This window comes from Dipteris shenzhenensis, chromosome 5, assembly GCF_047967505.1.
Source record: "Dipteris shenzhenensis isolate YYH24624 ecotype China chromosome 5, Dip_SZ_1.0, whole genome shotgun sequence".
NCBI lineage: Eukaryota > Viridiplantae > Streptophyta > Polypodiopsida > Gleicheniales > Dipteridaceae > Dipteris > Dipteris shenzhenensis.
Window position 1 is genome coordinate 48406258 of NC_141600.1, and position 23406 is coordinate 48429663.

Sequence of the window (23406 nt, forward strand, 5' to 3'; positions counted from 1 at the left end):
ATGTTATCTTTGCCATTGACAAGTTGCTCGAGGCAATTTACCTTTATAAAAACTAACTTCTAGGAGAATAGAACACTACTGTTAAAAAGAAAAGCATTTGCCTAGCTGAATATGCAAGCAAATACAAGACAATTAAAGGGAGACAAGTCAAAGCAAGGAAAGAACAATTCATATGGTTTGTGCACTTCAACCAGCATAACAGCCCAACATGATTCTACCATGAGAATTGCCTTCTTTACGTACCCTTTCAAGGATCTAACAACATAATCATAGCAATAGACAAAATGTGGGCAAGCATATACCATGAACACATAGTGACCATTAGCACAAATAGAGACAAATTAACTAAGATAATACTGCTAATGACTAGCAACAACCACTCATTCGAAGCAACCAATTCATCTACAATGACTAGCCATTATAGCTAAGTCATTGGAGTAGACATAGTGCAGCCCAGAAGCCAACCAATGCACAATTATTGTCTGCACAGAACGTACAAGCTAATGCCAAACAAGGATTTTCATGACACAATACAAAAACTAAATGTGTAACAATGACTTTTACACGATGACATAATGCTATGAAAGATATTGCAGCCCATGGAAGCCATTCACCTCTTCCTTACAGAAGGCACTAGCATTGGCAAAACATTCACCTTGCAAACCATAGTCTAGGGCCTGCTCCACCACTATGACCTTCCGAATCTATTATCGATGGCATATACGAGTAGGGCCAGATTTCATGTAGGTGAAACAACCATCGACTCAACCTTGCACCTACCCCTTGTGACGCACTCCGTAACAAACCTCGTAGGAGAAAACCTCGACAATCTCAGTGCACAATACAAAAACCTAAGACGAGTTGTGTTCAATGAAGCATCCCTAATTGGCCAAAGCTTAATGAACCTAATTGATGTGAGACGTAGATCAATTAAGCACATCATTCAAAACCATTCAGTGGGCTGGATGTTATATTTTGTGGTTCTATGCCAAGTAAGCCTAGTTAGAGATGCTTGGATATTAAAAAAACCTAGGAGTTACAAAAACCTTTCAACGCATAAGGTAATCATCCATGGAAACATTCAACATTAAGGAACGAACAACATTAATTGGGGTTCCTCTTATGGATTTAATTTTAGAATCACATACATCAAGGATTACCTGTCCAAGATGCTTTAATGTCTCCGAGGAGATGAGCTTGTGTCTCGCTCAACTATCTACCATGACCATACATGTATTCGACATGTTGCACCTGCTGAGTGCATCTCCACTCAAAGTTGAGATGGGATAATACCTATCTCCTTATTAACAATCGAGTTATCGATTTCCTAGTCCATTTCATTGGGTACTATCACTCTTATGTTGTAAAAAGGTGTAATGGAGTTAAGTTGTTCATCATCAAGGTGCATTGTTTGAGTTCCCTCAGCAATTAGTAGATCTATTGCCACCACTCTATGCATCCATTTTATTGAATCTTCAAGTTTGGGTAAATGAGCACACCAAGATTCATAGAGACTCTTCTCATTGTCCTCTTTCTCATATGCTTTAACCATCTTTACCGGCACATACCTATTGGTGGTATCAGCTTCAGCTACAAAGCTACAAATAGATTTTTGAACATAGGGCGATCCTTCCATGTTTGGAGATCAACCCTCACGACTTGCTCATCTTTTCTTAGATAAATGTTGTTGATGTGCCAATCATGGACCAATCTTGCAATATGCAAGAAAGGTCTCCCTAGTATAGCCTCACACCCAAGGTTGTTTTGGAAATCCATTACAATAAGGCACACTCGATATGTGAGACCAAAGGTTTTAATTTTAATGTCTTTGAGTACTCCTATGGGATGAGTTGTGCCTCCATCAGCTAATTTAACTACCAAGGAAGCACTCTTTTGGTTGGGACTTATTACCTACTTTTCCCAACATTGTTTCATGATGATGCTAACACCTGCTCCTCCATCTAAGATTGATTAGCTTTCTAATCATGGAAGGAGATGGGTAACAATGTGTTTGTGTCCTCACTCTCAAAGCATTGGCCCAATTTGTTTGACTAGCACTCTCAAAAGATCTTGTGCTTGATTGGGAGATTCAACATTCTCAAGATTAGTGGACTTGGGTGTCACTATCTGCCCAATCATCCAATCACAAAGGTCTCTCCAAAGGGTTGGGTTGCCTCAGAGCAATGTCATAATAGGCATCTTTACCTCTGTGGAAAAAAATGAGGCTAAACTAGCAATGTCTTGTGGCCCCATTGTTGGCTCCAATCTGATTAATTTTGGCTCCTCAAAATCCATAAAAGGACCTAACATCATCCTCTTTTAAGTGTTGTAGTGTGGGGTCTTCTTAAACATCCCCTGCATTAGGGTGGATCCCTCTGTTGAAGGGCATCACATGCCTTCTTCATCTACCCTGTTAGTTATTTGCAAGGCTTTTGAGGTTTGAGTGGTTATCTCATGTCTTGGATAAATCGTATCAGCACTCTTGGTTGCTGTGAGCCTTTGCTCACATTCCTCTTAGCACTTGCGTACCAATTTTTGCACCTCGGTGAGACATTGTTCTCCACCCATGGCTTGGAATATTCATTGTGACCCTTAGGTATTGTGGCTTGGGCCCTTACCATTTCCTCATTTGCCTCATGCAGATTTTTTTTGTTGCTATCATTGAGAAGGTACACCAAAGGAAGATGATGTTGCTAGGGAGGCTGTGTCTTCATCCGACCCATCTTGCATGATGACCTTATTGTGTCCCTTCCCAATCTTCATTGCACCCTTGTTGCTTACTCGTGCTAATCCCTAGGCTGTGATGTGCTAGCTTTGTCCCTTTTGGCTTGTTTGCAAATTCCTTTATTAAGGGCTTTATCTTGCAACCTTGTGATTACGTTCAACGATACTGATGAAACTTGTCCTCTCATAACACTTAACAAGTTAAGGCTTGTGGATCTAGATGGCCTTCTCATTGTGCCATCATTAAAAAGATGGCCCACACCACACCCAATGCACAATGGTGGTGGTGTATTAGACACTGGTGCACATGTGATCAGATGATTAGATTACTCCTTATATGGACGCTCATTGGCTAGGTGTGTCCCTTGACACATATGGCATTGAATGGGTTGTGCCTTGGTCAAGTTGTTCCTATCTCCCATTCTTTGGGAAATCGGTGTTGTTTGGTGGATCAGAACGTATTGGTCATTTTGTATGATGTAGTGACTTATAATGTTGGAACGATTTGCATTGTCTTTATATAGGGGATAGTCGTTTCCACTAAAGGTAGGTTTGGGGTCTTTCCACTCACTAGGTAGCTCTTCCACCAATACTTGATTCAAGGGAGTAATTCATGGTGGTGGTGGTGGTGGTGGTGGTTGAGGTCCTAGTACTGGTGGTGGTAATGGAATATTTTGAGCCCTAATGTGGCTCCTTTTATTGCCAATTGTGCCTCATTGGACACATTGGGTAGTGCAAGCAATGTTAGCTACAGCCTTTGTTGATACATGGATTGAGGAATCACCCTAGGATAATGACAATGGAATGTGCCATGATTTCCCCAACGAACACAATGGGCACAGTTGAGTGTCGGCCTTGCCCTAAGATGAGGGCACTCCTTAGTGTGATGATTTCCATTTGCATACTCCACACCATATTTTGTCTCTTCATGGACATAGATGGGGGTTTCTAGGAGCCTCTTTTCATGGTTCTATCTTCCATTATTGGCTCAACTTGTTTAGATTGATGGCTAACTCTTCCATGTTTAGCACCTTGGTCTTCATGCTTGCATGTTTAGTTGCTTTTGAGGTTGAATCCTTTATCACCTCAAAGGAAGCTAAGGATTTATCCTTTTGGGGCTTCTCCCTCATGTTATCCCCAAGGAGAGAGAGAGAGAGAGAGAGAGAGAGAGATCATTATTTTCAACACGTACCAAAGAGATTAGGAGGGATAGAAGCCCAAGCAAAATCGTATATGAAGCAATTCAAGAAATTCATCAAGCTTATGAAAATACATAACCCACAATGGGTTTTCAAGAGTCATAGCATTAAGTTATCCTCCAAAAGTATTATCATGTAGATGCTATTGGCAATCCACTAGGAGATCCACGTACATAGGCAAAGGCCATGACCATATTTGCTTTTCAAAAAAGAAAAAATCACCTGCAATTTCTTTACAGGGAGGACAACACACCCGATTTAGCTCTCAATCATCTTCCTCTTCATCTCACAGAATTGCTCACAGAATTGGGAATCACTACTACCAATCGTCTGCAAATCATTTGGAATCACCAACCAATTGCTTATGATTGCCAATTGTCTGGGAACCATTGCTTATGGGTTCCAATCATTGAAAAGCTCCATTGAAGAAACTTTTGATCATGATTGACTTTGCAAGTGTATTGAGGTTTGACATGTGATGCTATGGTTTGGAAATAATTAATGCAAGAATCACAAAAAAAATTAATGAAATCTTGCCATTTGTTAAGCTGAAGAATGAGCAAGAGTAACTTAAATTTTATACTGAATGTATAGCTAGCCACTAGCTATACATTTGTAAGGTTAAAAACTTGCAAAACTCGCAAAAAAAAAACTCACAAAGTGCCAAGTCCCTTGGAAATGGTACCAAACTCCATAACTCCATGAGGAGAATTCCATTCTATGAGTTGAGATTGTGCAGATTGGCACCAATGCCATTCTCCATGTGGGGTGATAGAAATTTGCATTTAGACTTTGCTAGTCTCTATAATCCCATGGGGAGAATGGTACTAGTGCCATTCTCCACAACTTCATGAATTCCATTCTCCCCAGGGGATTGTGGTGATTGGCACTAGTGCCATTGTCCATGTAAGGTGGTGGAAATTAGCCATGGTACCAATCTTCATAAGGGATCCATAATCCCACAAGGGGAATGGCACACTGGTGCCATTATCCACAACCTTATGTGAGTTTGTGGAGAATAGTATAGTGCCATCCTCCACATGAGGTTGTGGATAATGCCAACCATTTCCATTCTCCCTTGGTGTTGTGGAGTTTGGCACTACTACCAATTTCCACGACCCCATATGGAGAAGGGCACTGTTGCCAATATCCATGACCTCATATGAGTTTGTGGTTGAATGGCACTAGTGCTAATCTCCACGCCTTCATTTGAGGTTGCAGAGAATGGCATCAGTGCCATTGTCCTGATGGGGTTGTGTTGATTGGCACCACTAACAATCTCAAGAACCCCACAGGGAGAATGGCACTAGTTCCAATCTCCATAATCCTATGGGGGGAATAGAATAGTTTCCATACCCCACAATCTCTTGAGTGCCTTTCTCCCCATGGGGTAATGGAGATTGGCACTAGTTCCAAGGGTTATGGAGATTGGAAGTGGTAACAATCTCAATAACTCCATGGGGAGAATGGCACTCCCACCCCTTAGTTGTAATGATCTAACATAAACTTGAACATAAATGAGAAAGGGAGGAAGGGGGATCCAAAAATGGGGTGGGGATAGGGGCTTATTATCGCAATGAGCTACAAAGGGAGATGGGGCTAAGAATGCATGATAGGAGAGAGAGAGAGAGAGAGAGAGAGAGAGAGAGAGAGGGAGGGTGGGGATGAGTGCATAGGAAATTACTACAGAGGGGGGGGTTTTGAAAATGTGTGTGTCTATGTGTGTGTGTGTGTGTGTGTGTGTGTGTGTGAGAGAGAGAGAGAGAGAGAGAGAGAGAGAGGCAAGAGGGATAAGCTTTCTTGGAATGACCTCCCTTTCTTCAGTTAGTTCTGAATATTTCTTGAAAAGGGGGATATAATGAGAATTGGAAAAGATACTTAAAGGAGGATTTTTAAAATATTAAATTATAAGCTCAAAGTAACCCACAATCGTCGGATACTTTTATTGGCAGGAAATCTCTTAAAATTGGGCATCCTTTGGAACATCACTCTCCCAAATTAGAAACATGAGGAATGCAACTAGAGACTGGAATTAACCAAAAGGGAGCCATTATAATGGAAAGTAGTTCCTAATATCACTTGGTGTGCCATGTGCAACTTTCATAAGCTAAACTAATTATGTTATTACTTGCTCTAGATGTAGATCTTTACTTTATGTAGAATTGTCTGTATTACTTTTCTAAAGTGAAGAATGGCCTTGAGTCATAAGCTTGGACAAACTCATGACTAGATGTGAAAAAGAAGGGTAGCAATTAGAGGAGAGTCCCTTAGGCCCACGATACTACGAGATCGTATAACTAGATGAAAAAAAGAAAGGTAGCAATTGGAGGAGAGTGCTTTAGGCCCAGAGTACTAAGTCATCATGTGTGATTCGTTATCATAACAATGAATTTATGAAATGATTTCAAGTCAACTCATGCATGAAGGCATGATAGTTTTTTTTGTGCAATTAAAAAAAAGGTGTTTTTTTCCTCAGTGGATGCTCTATAGATTGAGCTTTGAGCAATAACTTCATCATTTTAAATTTATTTTGAACGCAAGTAGTTGATAAGAGACATACCTCAAATCTCACTAGTGTAATGTAAGGTATTTCTCATAATTTAATGTTAACATATAGTGCTTTCATATCATCATGATATATATTATTGGGTTAAATTTGAATTGTGGTTTTTGGATCAAGGAGAGACATCCTCCAAGGGATGCAAACACGTGAGCAAATCCAATGCTTATTAGTTTTTCAATGTGATCTTTTGATGGGGCTTGTTGTAGGGAAAGTGAACCTATTTGTCAAACTCTTACTTGCCCCTTGTAAAGCCATGATTTTGGATTTGCACAACCCCATGGGAAGAAGACACAAGTGCCATTCCCCGAAACCTCATTTGATTTTGTGAAGAATGGCACACAGTTTCCATACGGGGTTATGGAGATTTCTAAAGGTTCCAATCTACATATCCCTAGGGCAGAATGGCACTATCATTCCCCACAAATCCATATAAGGTTATGGAGTCGAATGGCACCTATTCCATTATCCCCATGGAGTTGTTGAGTTGTTACTATTCCCATGGAATTGTGGAGATTATTACCATTACCAATGCGATTCTCCCCATCATTAGGAAAAAATGAAGCTCATTTTGAAGCCCTATAAGAAATTCACAATTTCTTCTTTTTTGGTGAGTCAAAAATATGGGAAAATGCTAAAATACTCAATAAATTATTCACAAATACTATAAACATGTCAGAGGATGAAAGAATAAAGATATTTTTCTATCTCACGAGCTTTTATATTCAATGCTCCTACAAGCCACGCCTTTTTCTCAATCATCTTCGAGCCATAGACATGATCATTAAGCTTATATGTCAAGACACCATAACTAATCTCGCCTTAGAAGCACAAATGCTTCTCTCTCTCTCTCTCTCTCTCTCTCTCACTCTATATATATATGTGTGTGTGTGTGTGTGTGTGTGTGCATGCGTGCGCACGTGTGTGTGTGTGTGTGTGATTTTGTATAATATAATATAATTTATATTATATATTATATAATATAAGATAATATATTATACAATATATGAAATATATAACACTCGGTGTGTGTGTGTGTGTGTCCCATCTCCTCTCTCTAACCTGCACCCCTCGCTCCTCTAGCCACATGGCATGCTTGCATTTCCCTTGTCCCCAAGCCATGTGGCACTACACTGGTCTGCAGTCCTCTAAACACGTTGCCTCTGCAATCTTGCCCTATCAGCCTCGTACACAACCTCGCCCACCTCGCGCGCAATCCATCATGTCAATGCAATTGCATGCTCCTTGATGTTGTGCCGCCAAGTGTGATTTCTACGTCTGTGCCTCTACCGTTTGTGTTGCCGTGTCAAAGCCAAGCCTCCTCCAACCTTCTCCAACATTTACTCCCAACTTTCTTAAGCTTTGTGGCATCATTTGAGAGTGAGACACGTGTGGCCTCGCATTTACTGGCCCCTTGGCTGTGTTGGCTGCAACTGATCCTATGTCTCACTCAACTCTACCCACAATCTCTCAACAGTGTGCATCAACTCATGAACATCCTTAGAAGGTACTAATGCCTAGGTAGATATCGTATGCATATGCTATAAGTCTAAATCCCACCTTAATGCACCGAGAGTTAAATATGAAGCATGAAAATAAATAAGTGGAACATACCATGATAGGAGCAACAGGCACTACAGTCACATGTGATGAGTCAACATCTATGCCACTACTAGACGGTGCTATTGCCTACGTAGATATCATGTGCACATGCTATAAGTCTAAATCCACCTTAATGCACCTAAATTTTGTAAAGAGAGTGGGAGTGAAGGAAGGAGTCTCACTTGCAGCTTTCTCACATACACAATGGGGGAATATACACAAAGGTGGAGGCTGAAAACAATTTTTCTCTTCTTAGTTGTGAAAGCCAAAAGAACTCTAAGTACAAAAGAATAGGTGAACCCTATATGTGGGTCTTAAACCAAACTTTGCTAACTAAGGTGGCATACTAACTAAGCCACTAACTAGAGTACATAAAGATAGTTGTCATCTAGCTATAATTCATGGGCGGTGTACCAACTGCATCTACAGCTAACAAGTCGATGACATAAATGCACAATGGTCACCCTAGCATATCACGAGTGGAACTCGATATCTCAACACTCCCCCTCGATCTCAATCCCAATTCCTGCACACCAAGCAGGTCTCTGAACTTGTGCAGCTTCTCTGCACCCAATGCCTTTGTGAATATGTCAGCTACCTAATCCTCTGTGCTGACATAAACTAGATTAATATTTGTACTGTATGATGTGCAATAAGAGGCTACACCATGGGGGTTCAAAGCAAATTGTATAACGGTGTTTGCTCCCCGCTGTTTTGTTAAGGATGGGTTGAAGTTGTTGGTGTATATGTCTTTTAGTTGCCTTTTGAGGAAAATTGTTGGTTGGGAGATGGTACTTCTTACTGCAAGGATGTGTTGTCCTCTGACATTGAAATTTGAGCAGGCACAAACACAGGAAAACATCCCAAAAACAAGGACAGACTTGTTGTTTCAACTTCCCAAGTCCTCCCATGCGAATGAGGAGAGTATTGCACGCAATAGATGAGCCAGCAAACATCATGAAACACAAAACAATCAGCGACCTGCTCGGTGATGCAGCAACACAAGAACTTGACTTTGACAACAGTTGCAATTACATGCACTGGTCATACCATTCCATCGTTTACAGTGCACTCAACCAAGACATTTAACTTAAAAGGGAAAAACAATACAAAGCGCCTAAGGCAGGCCTCCTGAATATTATTCACCTTATTGGTTTCTGAAAGTTGAAAGTTGAAAGTTGAACCCTCACTATAAAGGCAGGCCAAAAAGCGTAATCTCACGAAAAAGGTTTTTCTTTCATTGACCCATTAAAACTGCCGACGGCTGCGAAGTGCGCAGGTTGAGAATGGAGGATTTCTTCGTCCCGCTGATTCCCACAGCGTTCACGAGGAAATGGGAAGCCCATTCCAGAGTGGACGAAGTGTCGCCATGCTGCGGGACGCTACTGGAAAAGCCTACAAGCAATGAGCAATCTACAGTGGTGGTATTTCAGATTCGATGATTCCCAGGAGGAGCCCATATGCTTCTCTTTTCATCTCTCCTAAAAAACTCCGATTTCATCACAACTCCGGCAATCGTTCAGTGTTTTCATCTCTCACGAGTCTCATGTAGCGCGCTCTTCAATCTTTGAGGTTACGGGAACTTTGCGTGAGGGGCAGGGCACCCGAGGCGACTGTGAAGATTCGACTCTCTTTTTTTCCGCCATTAAAAGCAGAGCACGACGATTCACGAGAATATGTGTGCTGTCACCTGTGGTCAGGTTTCCGTCAGCTTTCCGCCACCCCTAAAGGTGGCCTCCAGGATATCCTCACCTTGCCGAACACCTTTAGAGCTAGTCCCATGGACCTGCTCTCCCCACTCGGCTGATCTACGGTGGAGCTTTCGATGGAGCCAGGCAGCCGGAGAAATCACACTCCGATGCACTGCCTAAGGCCTTCTTTCCAATTTCGGAGCTTTGACAATGAGGACAACCTCACACTGAGGAGAACCTCTAGTCAAGATGATTTTGATTGTTTCTCCGTTGCATGGGGACCAGCTCTTAGAGCCTTCATCAAAAATTTCATCAAATTCTTACTATATATTAAGGAGACAAATACCTTCCAACGTGGAAGAGATTCGGAGGTTGGGAAAGAGGAGAAGGGAGTAAGAAAAAACAAAGACATCAAATTCTTACTATATATTAAGGAGACACGAGAACGGAGTTCGAAAAACAAAGAGGAGAGAATAACGCTTCATCAAATTCTTACTATATATTATTAAGGAGACAAATACCTGCCAACGTGATAGAGATTTGGAGGTTGGGAAAGAGGAGAAGGGAGTTCACAAAAACAAAGAGGAGAGAAAAACGCCATGTGGCAAGGGCCACAGTCCATGTGACAAGAGGAGAGCTCTGCATAGGGGGAAGAGATGGACACGTGGCCGAGGGATGAGGGAAGTAAATGCCTGGAGGGTGGGGGAGTAAATGCAAGCATTGCGTCGGTCCATGTGGCGACAACGGGCAGCAACAGTGCAAGTAAGAGGCGACAGCTCGGACTGCATGGCGACACGTGTCGCCACGCAAGCTACAGTCTGCACAGGCATCTGACAATGTGGTGAGAGTATGTCTACACTGTTAGTGCCACATGGCGTGCGCCGACGCATCAGTTGGCTCGCCACTTGGGTCCCACAACTCTGTTGGCCCGCCACATGGCGAAGACTGCAACCGTGCAGCTAAGAGTCGGGCAGCAGACTGTGAGTCGGCACATGGCGGCAACTATGAGTTCCCGACGGCCACGGGCAAAGAGAGAGAGAGAGACAGACAGACAGAGATTTAAAAATTATATATATATATATATATATATATTAGTATTTATTACATATGAATAGATAAATACATATTTTTCTTAATTATTTGATACAAATAAAAATACATAATAAATAAAAAATTATAATATACATATATATATAGAGAGAGAGAGAGAGAGTTAAATAATATTTAATATATTTCATAATATATTATATATTATATAGTATAACATTATATACAAACATATATATATATATAGAGAGAGAGAGAGATAATATATTATAAATTATACATTATTTTATATATTTTATAATGTATTATATTATGTAAATTATACAATATGCTATGTGTGTGTGAGAGAGAGAGACAAAGAGAGAGAGTGTGTGTGTGTGTCTGTGTGTGTTTATATATTTATATATATAGGAGGCACGATCCTGCCCATTTCTAAACTTCAGTTGTTTTGGGTCTCCTTGCAATTTCTGCACCATCTATGCCAAAGCTGTTGGGAGACTGCATCTCTCCATTCGAGCATAACTTTCAGGATAGCATTGTGGTCACTTGCACCTATAGGGATGAATTGATTATAAGCAAATACTCAAGTCATGAGGACCTGAATATTAAGAAAGGTGAGGAAAAGGTTAAATGCAGTGGGAAAGAATGGGAATGGTTCCATTACGAGAAGGTGGGAGATCAAAAGGTCGTGGACTAATGCGAGAAACGACTGAGCAAGGGGTTTGGGCTTTGGCAGCGAGTGCTACTGAGGGTCAAGAAGAGGAAGTTTTTGCATGTGTGCTCATTGTTTTTGACACATAGCCTGCTTGAAGAATCTCCCCACGACCATAAAAAGGTCCTACAGTTGTGTGCCCAACCTTAGAAGCAAATCGCCCAAGTTGGGAGAGCTTGCATGACGCGTCACCCTAGACTTGCTCTGTTTCTTTACAGTTTAGCCACATGGCATTCCCAATAAAAAGCAGAGATTTTTCCCAGCGTAGCAACAACAGGTGACTAAATATGTATATAGAGCTACAACATGGTGCATAGGTCGACTTGCCTGTAGTCCTTAAACCAAGTGAGGGAAGAAACTGCACAAAGGCCCTCGATCTACCTGCTCTTCCAATCTAATTATGGATCGTTGGATAACAGATTCAAGAGCGAGGATATGATTAATAGCGCATTTCTCATCCATGCTAATAATTAATATCTACACTCCCTGCTAATAATTAATTTGTCACTCTCCCTTTCCCCCATCCAATTAACCTAAGCTCATTTCAATTAACCTTCCTCATTCTATCCAATTAACCTTCCTTCATGACTTGCTCTCCACGCCTTCGCGACCTACTCTCTGCACCTCCACTCCCTTGCTGCCTCCTCTCCATCGCACTCTCCCTACTCCTCTCCATCGCCCTCCCCCTCCCCTCCCCCTCCCCATCACTGCCAGTCTCCCTCCACTCAACCTTCCCCTCTCTCCCCTCCCCTCTCTCTCTCTCTCCGCCTTCCTTTGCCTCTCCCTTGCTCCCTCCCTCCTCTCCCTTCCCCCTTCCTTCCTGCTTATCTTTGGGAGACTTTCATAGCCCCCCTTCTTGCATGCATCCACCCCCCCTCTTTATATACTCACGGCAGAACCTTCTCGATGGAAGAGAAGCTTCTCGATGGGGGAGGCTTCTCAAAGAAGCCACAAATCGCTCCCCCCCCTATTGCCTTACATTAATCAACCCATCCCTCTACTGCCTTAGCTTAATCGAAGTATCGCGGCTCCCCCAAACACAACTAATTAATTAATTGCCCCCAAAACCTCGCTAGGGGGTACTATTCATCCATGCTGAGTGGGTTCATATTTTGGTATATAATTATATATAATTTATATTATTAATTATTATATATGTAATCTATATTTACTTATTTCAAACGTGCTACCTACCATTCAAAGGCTGTTCCACATGGCACAAATACGGCTCCTTGCTGCATGCCTCCTCACATCATCAAATTTGTTTTCAACTACTTCATAGCTTTAAGTAGGTGAGTTGCACTTTAAATGTCTACAGTTTCATAAAGTAACAATGTGCTTCAATTCTCTATCGTGCCTGCTATCAGCAATTATTTCATGCTTCATCAGCTCAACTCTTACCAAATTCTGTTCATGGAGAAAGTATTTCAATGAGCTCTTTGGTAGTTGCCAGAACTCAAATTATAATAGTGATAGTTTAGTTTTAAGCAGAAAACTCAAGAGACTTTATAAATAGAGTGTTGTTCAATGGCCAACGTTTGGTTCCTTAATAGGAAATTTGACTAATGGACATGGTGACACATGTTTCCAATTTTGTTGCCTATGTGAATGGAGTGTGGAGAAGTGGAGGTGGCTTTTTGTATGTAAATGTAAGTCATTCAGTGGTTGCTTGAAAATAAATGACACTAAATTATGCAAAGTATGGCAAACGTTATGGGTGTGAGTGTTGATAGAAATACATAGAAAATGGATGCAGGTTTTTGTTGTATACATATGTGATTTGGGTGAACTTTGATGCATGTGTTAGTGGCATAGTTACGCGAGTTATTTTGGTTTTTATTGCCGATATAAGTGCATGTTTTAGATGCACGTATAGTATTGGGAGAGTTTTGACATGAGTTTTTTGCGATGTAAAAAAATGATTAGAAGCGAAAACCCGATGAGAATATGAGATCTTTCTTGACTTTGAAATTTAATTGTTGTTGGGTGCCTAATTTGATAGCTATTGCTTCTATGAACATTGTCTCCAAATTTTTGTGAGGGAGGACACCAAACTTGCAGAATATGTTGCCCTCTATTCACGAGCTAAAGTGGATGGTTCTACCTTTGAATTAGCAAACTACATTTATGTCAATGTAAGTAGCCAAGTTTGGATGCTTGAGCTGACATAATGCTAGAGATGCATACATTGTGGTTGAAACACTTGAGAAGATGTGAGAGGGAGAAAACACCTCAACCTCTTTACAACCTAGTTGATCATGCGCCAACCATTCCCATATGCTGACATGTCCATCTCCTACATAACGAGTACATACATTGGGTTGAGCTAAGTGGAGGTGCACAAAACAACAAGCTTGGGCTTTAAGTTGTAAGCTAAGCCTTCAAAACTTTTGTCCAACTGGACTTCATCAAGGTTGAGCTAGAAGGTGTCCTCACACTGATGATGGCCATATCTTGGAAGATAAAGAAAGAAAGTTTAAAACCAAACATGATGGCACTCAAAGGGCAGTGGGCTGTGGCACTACTTTTTGAGTGCCACATAGCACCTCCCAAATGGGTCCGAAATATGGAATATAAAGATTCTCTATATCTCTCCTTAATTGTGAGGTGCCACATGGCCCCTCTCCTTGCAGTCTCTTCATGCCCTACCATCTATGTCCTGCTCACACCATAGCTCCCACCACTTGCTAAATCCCCTCCTCCTCCTCTACCTACTCCCATGGTTTCCTCCATTGCCCTCTTTGCTTGCTCTCCCATTGTTTCCTCCTCCATCACCTCCTCGCTTGCCTCCTCTCTTCCACAGAGAGAGAGAGAGAGAGAGGGGCCTGGGGAGGGGGAGATGGAGAGAGGGGTGGTATTTTTGTGTGTGAATGCTTTAGACCTCAATCAACATCAAGTAAATTGAGCATAGAGCGATGCCTCTACGATCAAATGGGTCTTGAACGTTCATTTCTTGGAATGAAAGACATCATAAAATCCCACCTTGAGACCCAGCGGAGCGGGTCTCTAACCCCTCATAGACGGGTCATGCTACTCGTATGTTTTAGGCTTCAATTCCAAATCCATAAGCTCACCTTCACTTCCCACCCAATTTAAAACATCAATAACAAGGGTGCATGCATGCACGAAAGCACTTGGGTCCAACTTACGAGTTTTATAGGTCTTGAGTCCAACTTATGGGTTTTACAAGTCTTTAGACACTATCTATTGTTTAGTAAGAAATAATAAAAAAGAAACGCTTTGAGGACTCACAAGATCCATTAGGCTTTGCCAAGGTTCTATAGTTATTTTGCATGCTCTCACACTGACTGCAAAGCCATGGCCTTTTTTATTAGAAAAACTATAATTTAAAACTTAAAGGTATTTTTTCTTGAAGGTTTTACAAATGATACCTGCAAAGTTTTGATGTCAACTTTTTGGGTTTTTTTAAACTTTTTTTTTTTTTACAGATCCAGTAGATGACAATCTCTTCACCGATAGGCATAAAGCCTGTTAGGCTAGTATAAAGCCAGTTGGACAGGCCTAAAGCCCATTCAATAGGAAAACTGATATTTTTTTACACGCAAACCTGCCTTTTTCCTGCGCATTCCGATGGAGTGGCGATATGAGGAACGTCAAGCACCAGTGGCGAATCGACGAGTACCCAAGGAGCTCCAAGGATTGGTTTGGCCAACGTGGTTACACTTGGGAGACGTCATTTTCTTGCACTGAGTGCGCACACCTCCACGGGCGGAAACAACTTCTAAGAGTCACAACTTCTCACACCCTTAAATTCAATTGGATGGAGGTGTGGATTCCTAGCTCTGACCACCTACCCCAACAATTTGTCCTCCCTCTTTATCACAACACATTTTATCTTCAACTTCTCATCTATCTTCTACCTTCTCATTCTCATCATTTCTTCGTCCTCCCTCTCCTCTTCTCCTCCTCCATTGTTCTTCACAATGGTGTCCTCCATGTTGCACCTCTTCACATTGGTATTCTCCCTCTTGCACCTCCTCCTCCTCTTTGCTCTCCTCGCCCTCGCTCTCGCCCCCCAACGGCCTACACAACATCCTTGCTCGTGCTTCGAGCATTGGACGTGACGACATGGGGAGGCCCTCTAAGAAGGGCAAGGCAAACACCCTTATATTACATTTAGAGCTCATGTGGTGGGTCTAACGACCCAACGCCAAAAAGCAGTACATTTAATACTTTCAATCATCTTTTTCTCCGCTAGTCATTGTTTCTTCGTTTTCCTTTCTCCACCATTGTTCTTGGTTGCACTACTTGCGTATCTTTGCATTATGTCTTAGTGCTCACCGCCGAACTCCAACAATAATAGTAGTCCAAACATTTTATATCTTCAATCAACTTTCTCCTCTTTATTGTTTCTTCTTCATCTTCTCCTCCATTCTTCTTCCCAATGGCGTCCTCTTCTCTGTTACACCTCTTCCTTCTCTTTGCCCTCCTCGCCTTCTCTCCCCTCGCCCTCGCCTCCCCCCTCTCTTACTCCCCTCTCGACCTCCATTCCCACTCCCGCCTCCTCTCCCTCTTCGACTCTTGGAACTCTCACCATGGCAAGCATTACTCCCCCCAACAGCAGCCCGAAAAACTCCTTCGCTTTGAAATCTTCCGAAAGAACCTCTTCTACATCGATAGCCATAACCGCCGTGGCTCTTCCTTCCGCCTTGGCCTCACCCGCTTCGCCGATCTCACTAACGAGGAGTTCAGAAGAAGCCGCCGCCTCGGCTTGAACATGGAGGCTGCAAAGATCCGGGCTGTGAGGAGCCATCATGCTGCGCAGCCCGTTGCTCTCAGGTCTGCGGATCTTCCTGAAGCTCTGGATTGGAGAGCGCAAGGAGCGGTGACGGGAGCGAAAGATCAGGGCATGTGTGGTAAGAAATCGAATTTGCTGCTTCTTCCACCCGCAACAGCGTTGATTTCCTTCGTCGTGGCTGCTTTCCTGAGCGCTTCAAGGGTGGTTCTTGCTGTTAGGGAGTTGCTGGGCTTTCTCTGCTACGGGAGCCATCGAGGGAGCCAACGCCATAGCCACGGGGACGTTGGTGAGCGTCTCCGAGCAGGAGCTCGTAACCTGCGACGTAGGAGGCATGAGCTCGGGCTGCAACGGAGGGCTCATGGACGACGCCTTCGAGTGGGTGATTGAGAATGGCGGCATCGCAACGGAGGAAAGCTACCCTTACACAAGCTGGACTGGGGAGGACGGCGTCTGCGACACCGACTTGGTCTGCTCTCTCGCCGTCTCTCATCCCTTTCTTTTCATTGTCGAATTCCGGCACCTCACTCTTGTGTGATGTAGATATGACTCTCTGCGCTCTGCTCTTTGTTACTTCAGCAAGGAACGGAGAAATCTGTGACCATCGACGGGTACGCAGATGTGGAGTCTTACAGCGAGGAAGCTCTCATGGCCGCCGTAGCGAAACAACCAGTCAGTGTTGCCATCGACGGCTCTGCCTTCGACTTCCAGCTTTACTTGGAAGTAAGTAATGGGAGAGTAAGATCGAGTTGTTTTGGTAGTTTTTGAGAGATTAAGATCGATTTGTTTTGGCTGCAACTGCGATGCCACTGCATCATACAAATGGGGGTTGATGATTTCAGGGTGTATATAACGGAACTTGTTCCAGCGAGCCTTACTATGTCAACCATGGTGTTCTCATCGTTGGCTATGGCTCCGAGGACGGTGTGGATTACTGGATTGTGAAAAACTCATGGGGTGACACATGGGGCAATGAAGGATTCATCCGGATGATTCGCAATGGCAGTCCCTTTGGGATCTGTTCGATCCACTCCATGTCTTCCTACCCAATCAAAGTAAGTCTAAAGATTCTTTCTTTCCCGTTTCTGAATCGTGCTGCGTTAGCTTGTTCGCCGGCACTAATGCTTGATGTTCTTCAAATGTTCTGTGATTCTAAGAATCGCTCTCTGTTCTTGCAACTGTTTTTCGTTCCGTAAACATGTTGATGCCTGGACCTTTGCTCTGACCTTGTGTGGGTGCTTGCTTTGTGCAGACCGCGACGGCCACCGACTCCCTCGTTGCGAAGTCTTGATCGTGGGCTCAAAAACTCACTTGATCGTAGTCGTTGTACAGATCATTTGTACAGGCTTTTGCTTGCCCCGCATCTACTCTCAAAAACAGAAACTTTGATTTGTATTTAAGCTTCTGTATTCAAGAACCGTATTTTTGGGTTGATTCGTTTTGGACATCAATGATTAGACCTCAAAGTGGCTTCTATTGTATGCCGTGACGGTTGGGATGTCTCTCATATCTTGGCATCTATTGTATGCCGTGAAGCTGATTGAATCTACGCAAAGCTCTTGTTTTTCAAGCACTCTGACGGAGCTCTTCATGACGGATCTCCTTGCTGAAAGGTCTATTTATGTATTTTTCATGAACTGTGAAAGTGTGGTTCCAGTATCTGGTCCGAAAACTTTTTAAAGGTAAAAAAGCACTGAATATCATGCTGCAGGTGTTAATAATCTGTGTTCATGTCTTTGTTTTCAACCTTCAAAAGCTATGCATTTCATGTGGCAGTGTCTCCATTCCCTTCCGTGAAAGTAAATTAGCTGATTTGTGGTGGCATCAGAAGGCTGTCTGTCAGCTGTAACTGCAGGTCACGTTCTCTCTCATCCTCCGTTTAGACATAATCTACTGAACTTGCAACAAGAGGAACCCATGGCTCAGCAGCACCTGAATGGCTCCCTCCACTGCTTGTTGCGGTGGAAAGGATATGACTCAACCTTTGTGGTATCAACCTTACACAATATTGTGAAGTGCTTGTGTAAGCATGCACAATAGATTCAATTGTATTGGACACTCTTTCAAACTGGCGGATCTTTGAGGCTGGGCCCATTTCATTGTTTACACCTTAGACAATTCTAATTTTTAGGATGTCCCTTTTGGTTTAAGAGAGAGAGCCTCGTTTCTCACTTCAAGTTGGATATGACTCTATTCTTCTTGTTGTGTGTAATAATATTTCAAATTTTTAAGCTTACAGGCTGATTAAAATGTAATGTAAGATCTGACAAAATATGAATAGGGGAGAGAAAGTGGAGATGAGAGAGGGCACAGCTAGAGAGCACATCACAAATGACTAACTGTACGCTAGATTTAGTTGAAATTATAGAATATATGGAAACTCTTTTAAGGTTAGGATGAGGACATTTAACCATTTCCTTTATAGCACTCTATTGGGTTAGTATTATGCACATATGGTCACATGATTAAACATGGTTTCTTATGTCCTGGTCTCATAATCTCCGACATGGTCACTGTCACAGTATCCATGCAATCTTGGATGACTTTCTCTGTATTTTATTTCAAATTGGCTTGTACCTTTGATGTATCTCAAGATTCTTTTGATTACATTCCAACGAGATTGTTTTGGATTTGCCATAAACCGTGCTAGTGTCTTACTGCATAACAGATATCTGATTGTGTGATAGTTTGATATATAAGAGATTCGATGATCTGTCTCTAATCTCTGTTATTGACGGTAGGCTTTTTTGAATCTTTTGTAAGTTTCAAATAAACTTTGTTTCATGGGAGTCGTTGCAATCTGTTGTATGAAACTTCTTTAAAAAATTGTCATCATACTTTAGCTGACTCATGAAGGTGCTTTCTGAATCTTTCCAGAACTCAATACTAAGACAATAGTGCATGAGTCTAGGATTTTTCATGTCAAACTCTACAGATAATATTCTTGTTTTAGCATTTTGATGAGGCTATCATTGCTTCCGGTCACAATCAGACTTACGACTTTTCTTGAGATGGCATACTTAATTCTTTCTTCCTAGAGTAACATAACCTGTTGGTTGTAGACTTCCACGTCTAAGTAACCATTGAGAAAAGCATTCTTAATATTGAGCTGGTACGTATTTTATTTGGTGATGTCGCTAGTGATATCAAGAAGCGTATGAAATTCATCTCTGCTATTGGATTATAAGTTTCATCATAATCTAGATCATATTGTTGTGCAAATCCTTTTGCAACAAGTATGGCTTTGTATCTTTCAATGCTTACATTTAGATTGTACTTCACTTTGTATACCCATTTGTCTACTATGGCCTTCTTTCCTAGTGGAAGATCGCATGATTCCCAAGTATTATTCTTGTACAAAGCTTCCATTTCTTTATGCATAGAGTAGTTTGTAATTTTGGCTTGTCAACAGCATCTTCGAAATACACTGGCTCTTTTATAGCCATGATGGTATTCATGAGGGTATAGTTGGTGGTTTCAACCTAAATTGCTTTGTCTTTCTGATGAGCATATGTCAATTTGGTTGGTGGGTTGCTTTCTCTAGTAGACCGTCAGAGTTGCTGTGGCTTGTCTTGGGATGCTTTTGGCAATTCTTGCTCTTCTTTATCAACCTTTTCTATAGATGATTGAGTAATTGGTGTGTCCATCTCTTGTGTATTTGCGGTTTTTCATTCTGATTCCTCATCAAAGATTACATCTGTGGAGATAATGACCTTTTGGTTGGTGGGATCATATAATTTGTATGCTTTGATGTCTTCACTATAGCCAACCATGAAGCAGTTGCGTGACTTCGCATTTAATTTTCTGCGACGGTTGTCCTGTATGTGGGCATATGCTATGCAACCAAACATGTAGAGATGTCCAATGTGTGGCTTGTGTCTAGTGAATGCTTCATAAGGTCTCTATCCTGAATCGGTTTGGTTGGAAGTCGATTAAGCAAGTAGTTTGTAGTGGCTATTGCTTCTGTCCAATACTGATTCGAAAGATGCTTCTCATTGAGCATTGCTCTAGCATTGTCTGCTAAAGTACCATTCTTCCAATTCATTGTTCACTTTCTTAAGCAAGATAATCTACCCTGAATCACTTTGGTCGGAAGTTGATTAAGCAAGTAGTTTGCAGTGGCTATTGCTTCTACCCAATACTGATTCGGAAGATGCTTCTCATTGAGCATTGCTCTAGCACTGTCTGCTAAAGTACCATTCTTTCAATTCATTGTTCTTCTTCTTCAGCAAGATAATCTGCTCTTGGAGAAGAAGTATGACCACATTTTGCCTAGTGTTAGGCAAAGGTGATGCTAGTTTTGCAGCATATGAAGGCTGCTTCTCTACTTTTCTGTCATTCATTGTTAAAAAAACGACAATGAATGTGAATGAGCTGAAGCTAAACTAGCCAACTCCCATTTCAGTTTTAGATGATGAATTAGTATCTAAACAAATTGAAGAGATGCATATGAAGTTGAAGGGAGAGATCCAAGAAAAACTCAAGGGAGATTAAAGAAGAAGTAAAGAGCTCCTTAGACTTTGCATGACTGCAGAAGGAAGTAAAGGAGCAAGCTGAAAGGTTGCTCAACTCAAAGAAGCTTAGGATTGGGGGACTACCAGACAATTGGAATGTAGCAGAGGATTCTTGGGAAGAGACCCATGAAAAACTCAACAAAGCTTTACCAGGCATTGATTTGGGTGATCTCAACTTTGAGATAGCTCAAGAAGGAGCACAAGGAATTCTCATCTTCAAGTCAAGGGCTGAAAGAACGCAAGCTCTTAGACAATCCAACAAGTTGAAAGGTCTACATGTGTGGATTGCATAAAAACTCATAAAGAATCAGCTAAGGAACAAAAGCTCAGAACTAGCAAAGGTGGAGGCGGCAAAAAAAGAAGGCAAATGGGCTATCTACAGAGATGGCAAGGCTTTGATCAAGGATTTTAAAGTTAAACCAACAGACCTTTAGTCTATAACTGATGTATGATATGCATTTATTTTCTTCTTCTTTTGTTTACTGTTTGAACCAAGTGTAAAGGGAACTTGACATAGTTATATCTTGTCTTTTGAGACATAATACAAAAAATATTTTTTGCTCCAAAAAAAAAAAAACCATTCTTCCTTTCAGCTCTTGTATTCTACTGAGCAGTATTTACACATGTGAATCGTTTTCGAGTGCCGTGACTTCTGTAAAAGTTCATGAATGCTGAAGACATGTATTCACCTCCTCTATCTGATCTCATGACTTTGATCTTTCTGTCTGTTTGGTTTTCTACCATGGCTTTGAATTCTTGAAATCTGGAAAACACTTCAGATTTCTCTTTCATAAAGTAGACCCAACAATATCTGTTGTAGTCGTCAATGAAAGTCGAGTAGTAAAGTGAGCCATTAATGCTGTAGGTCTAGGCATAACCCCATACATCTGTATGAATCGAATCAAGAATATATCTAGCTCGAGAGGTGCTTTTGCTAATTTTGATTCACTTTTGTTTACCGAAGCAGCATGCTTTGCAAACTTTTCCAAGAAACTGAAGCTTAGGAATTCCAATTGCCATATTTTGATTTTTGAGTTCTATCAAGCTTTTGAAATTGACATGTTCATATCTCTTGTGCCATTTTGTAGAAAGTGGCATCTGTTGTGGCGGTTGAGATGACATGGCATGCAAATATGGTACTATAGCTAGCATTCTGAACAAGCATCCTTCCTTGATCGCTTTTCCTACTAGCTGATATCCTCTGGATTTGTCTTTCATCGTGCATTCATCTCCATCAAAGATGACTCCGTAGTTGTGTTCTGTTATTTGACCAACTAATAAGAGGTTCTTCTCAGTTTCGGAACATAGAGTACATCTTTCACCAATCCTTTCATACCAATGACATTGTTCATTGGGACAATTCCTTTCCCTTGAACTGGATTCAATCTGATATATGTAGTGTAGATAACATTCTTCTGACCTTCTAATGGTTTCATCTCTGTGAACCACCATTCCTGATGTTTTGTCATGTGAGATGATGCACCACTATCGATGTACCAAGGATCGTGATCTGGTTGATCGACTTGATAACTACATTCTCCTTTCAAATTGTAATGAGTGTCAAGATAGACTGTCTCAGTCTTCTACATATCCTTGCTTGCAAGAAACATATTCTCAGGTTCATTGGCATAATGATTGTGACTTGAATGTCCACCATGATGATTTCTTATGCCATGAAAATTCCCTCGATTGCTGCAAGATTGATCGCCTTGGTCGTACTGCTTCTTGCCGACATTCTATTTCATAGTGTCCAAAATTATGACAATAATTGCACTGAATGTTTGACACGTTGGTGGATTCATTCCCTCATCCTTGGAATCTTCCTCAATTGGAATGATTTCGCTTTGCTGATGCTGATGTTGTTGAGGATGCTGCTAGATGTTGATTCTGACTTTGTTGCTGATGATGACCACTTCGTTGGAATGATCTACCTCTGCCTCTGCCTATGCCTCTGCTTCTATCTAAAGATGTGAATGCTTGATCATTGAAATAACCTTTGCTTGCATGAATGACTTGTGTCTTGAGTTCTTCACCAAGTAAAACTGATTGGAGCTCTTCTAGTGTCGAAATTTGCCGTTGGATGGCAATACTCTAGACTAGATTCTCATATCCCTCTCTTAGTCCATTGGATTATGCATCTACTGATGGCATTGTGCTTTTATATCACTTTTACACTTATCATAGAGATCCATTTTTCTGGCAATTACTTCTAGGTGGGGAGTAAGTTCCACATGGTGGGTTTATTCCCCACCATGTGGTCTTCCCTTTGGGTTGGGGGTGGGCCACACACACACACACACACACACACACACACACACACACACACACATACACATGCACACACACACACACACATTTTGATCAATAAAAACACACACACAAATACACACACATACACATTTTGATTAGGAAAAACACAGACACAAATACACACACACACACATACATACACATTTTGATCAGTAAAAATGTAGACACACACACACATACACACACACTTACATAAAAGCTTTTTAATTAATTTCTTCTTTAATTAACTTACTCCTTTAAATGCAACTTTATTCTGTTGGTACATTTCCTTTGAAACTGAGCTAATGAAGT

General features: G+C 41.6%; 1 protein-coding gene across 1 annotated transcript; it reads left to right on the forward strand.

Annotated features, from left to right (window-relative positions):
• The first annotated feature begins 15835 nt into the window (after positions 1-15835).
• On the forward strand, positions 15836-17865 carry LOC147902121 (cysteine protease XCP1-like). The gene is made up of 5 exons (XM_087375094.1): positions 15836-16412; positions 16513-16760; positions 16871-17014; positions 17134-17346; positions 17544-17865. The coding sequence occupies exons 1-5, from the start codon at positions 15941-15943 to the stop codon at positions 17580-17582; spliced, it is 1116 nt and encodes a 371-aa protein (XP_087231220.1). The 5' UTR covers positions 15836-15940; the 3' UTR covers positions 17583-17865.
• Positions 17866-23406: the final 5541 nt, after the last annotated feature.

Coding starts and splice junctions, on each gene's coding strand:
- LOC147902121 (XM_087375094.1), top strand. CDS start 15,941: ATGGCGTCCTCTTCTCTGTTACACCTCTTCCTTCTCTTTGCCCTCCTC. Junction 16,761..16,870: donor GCGTCTGCGACACCGACTTG/GTCTGCTCTCTC, acceptor TTGTTACTTCAG/CAAGGAACGGAGAAATCTGT. Junction 17,015..17,133: donor ACTTCCAGCTTTACTTGGAA/GTAAGTAATGGG, acceptor TGATGATTTCAG/GGTGTATATAACGGAACTTG.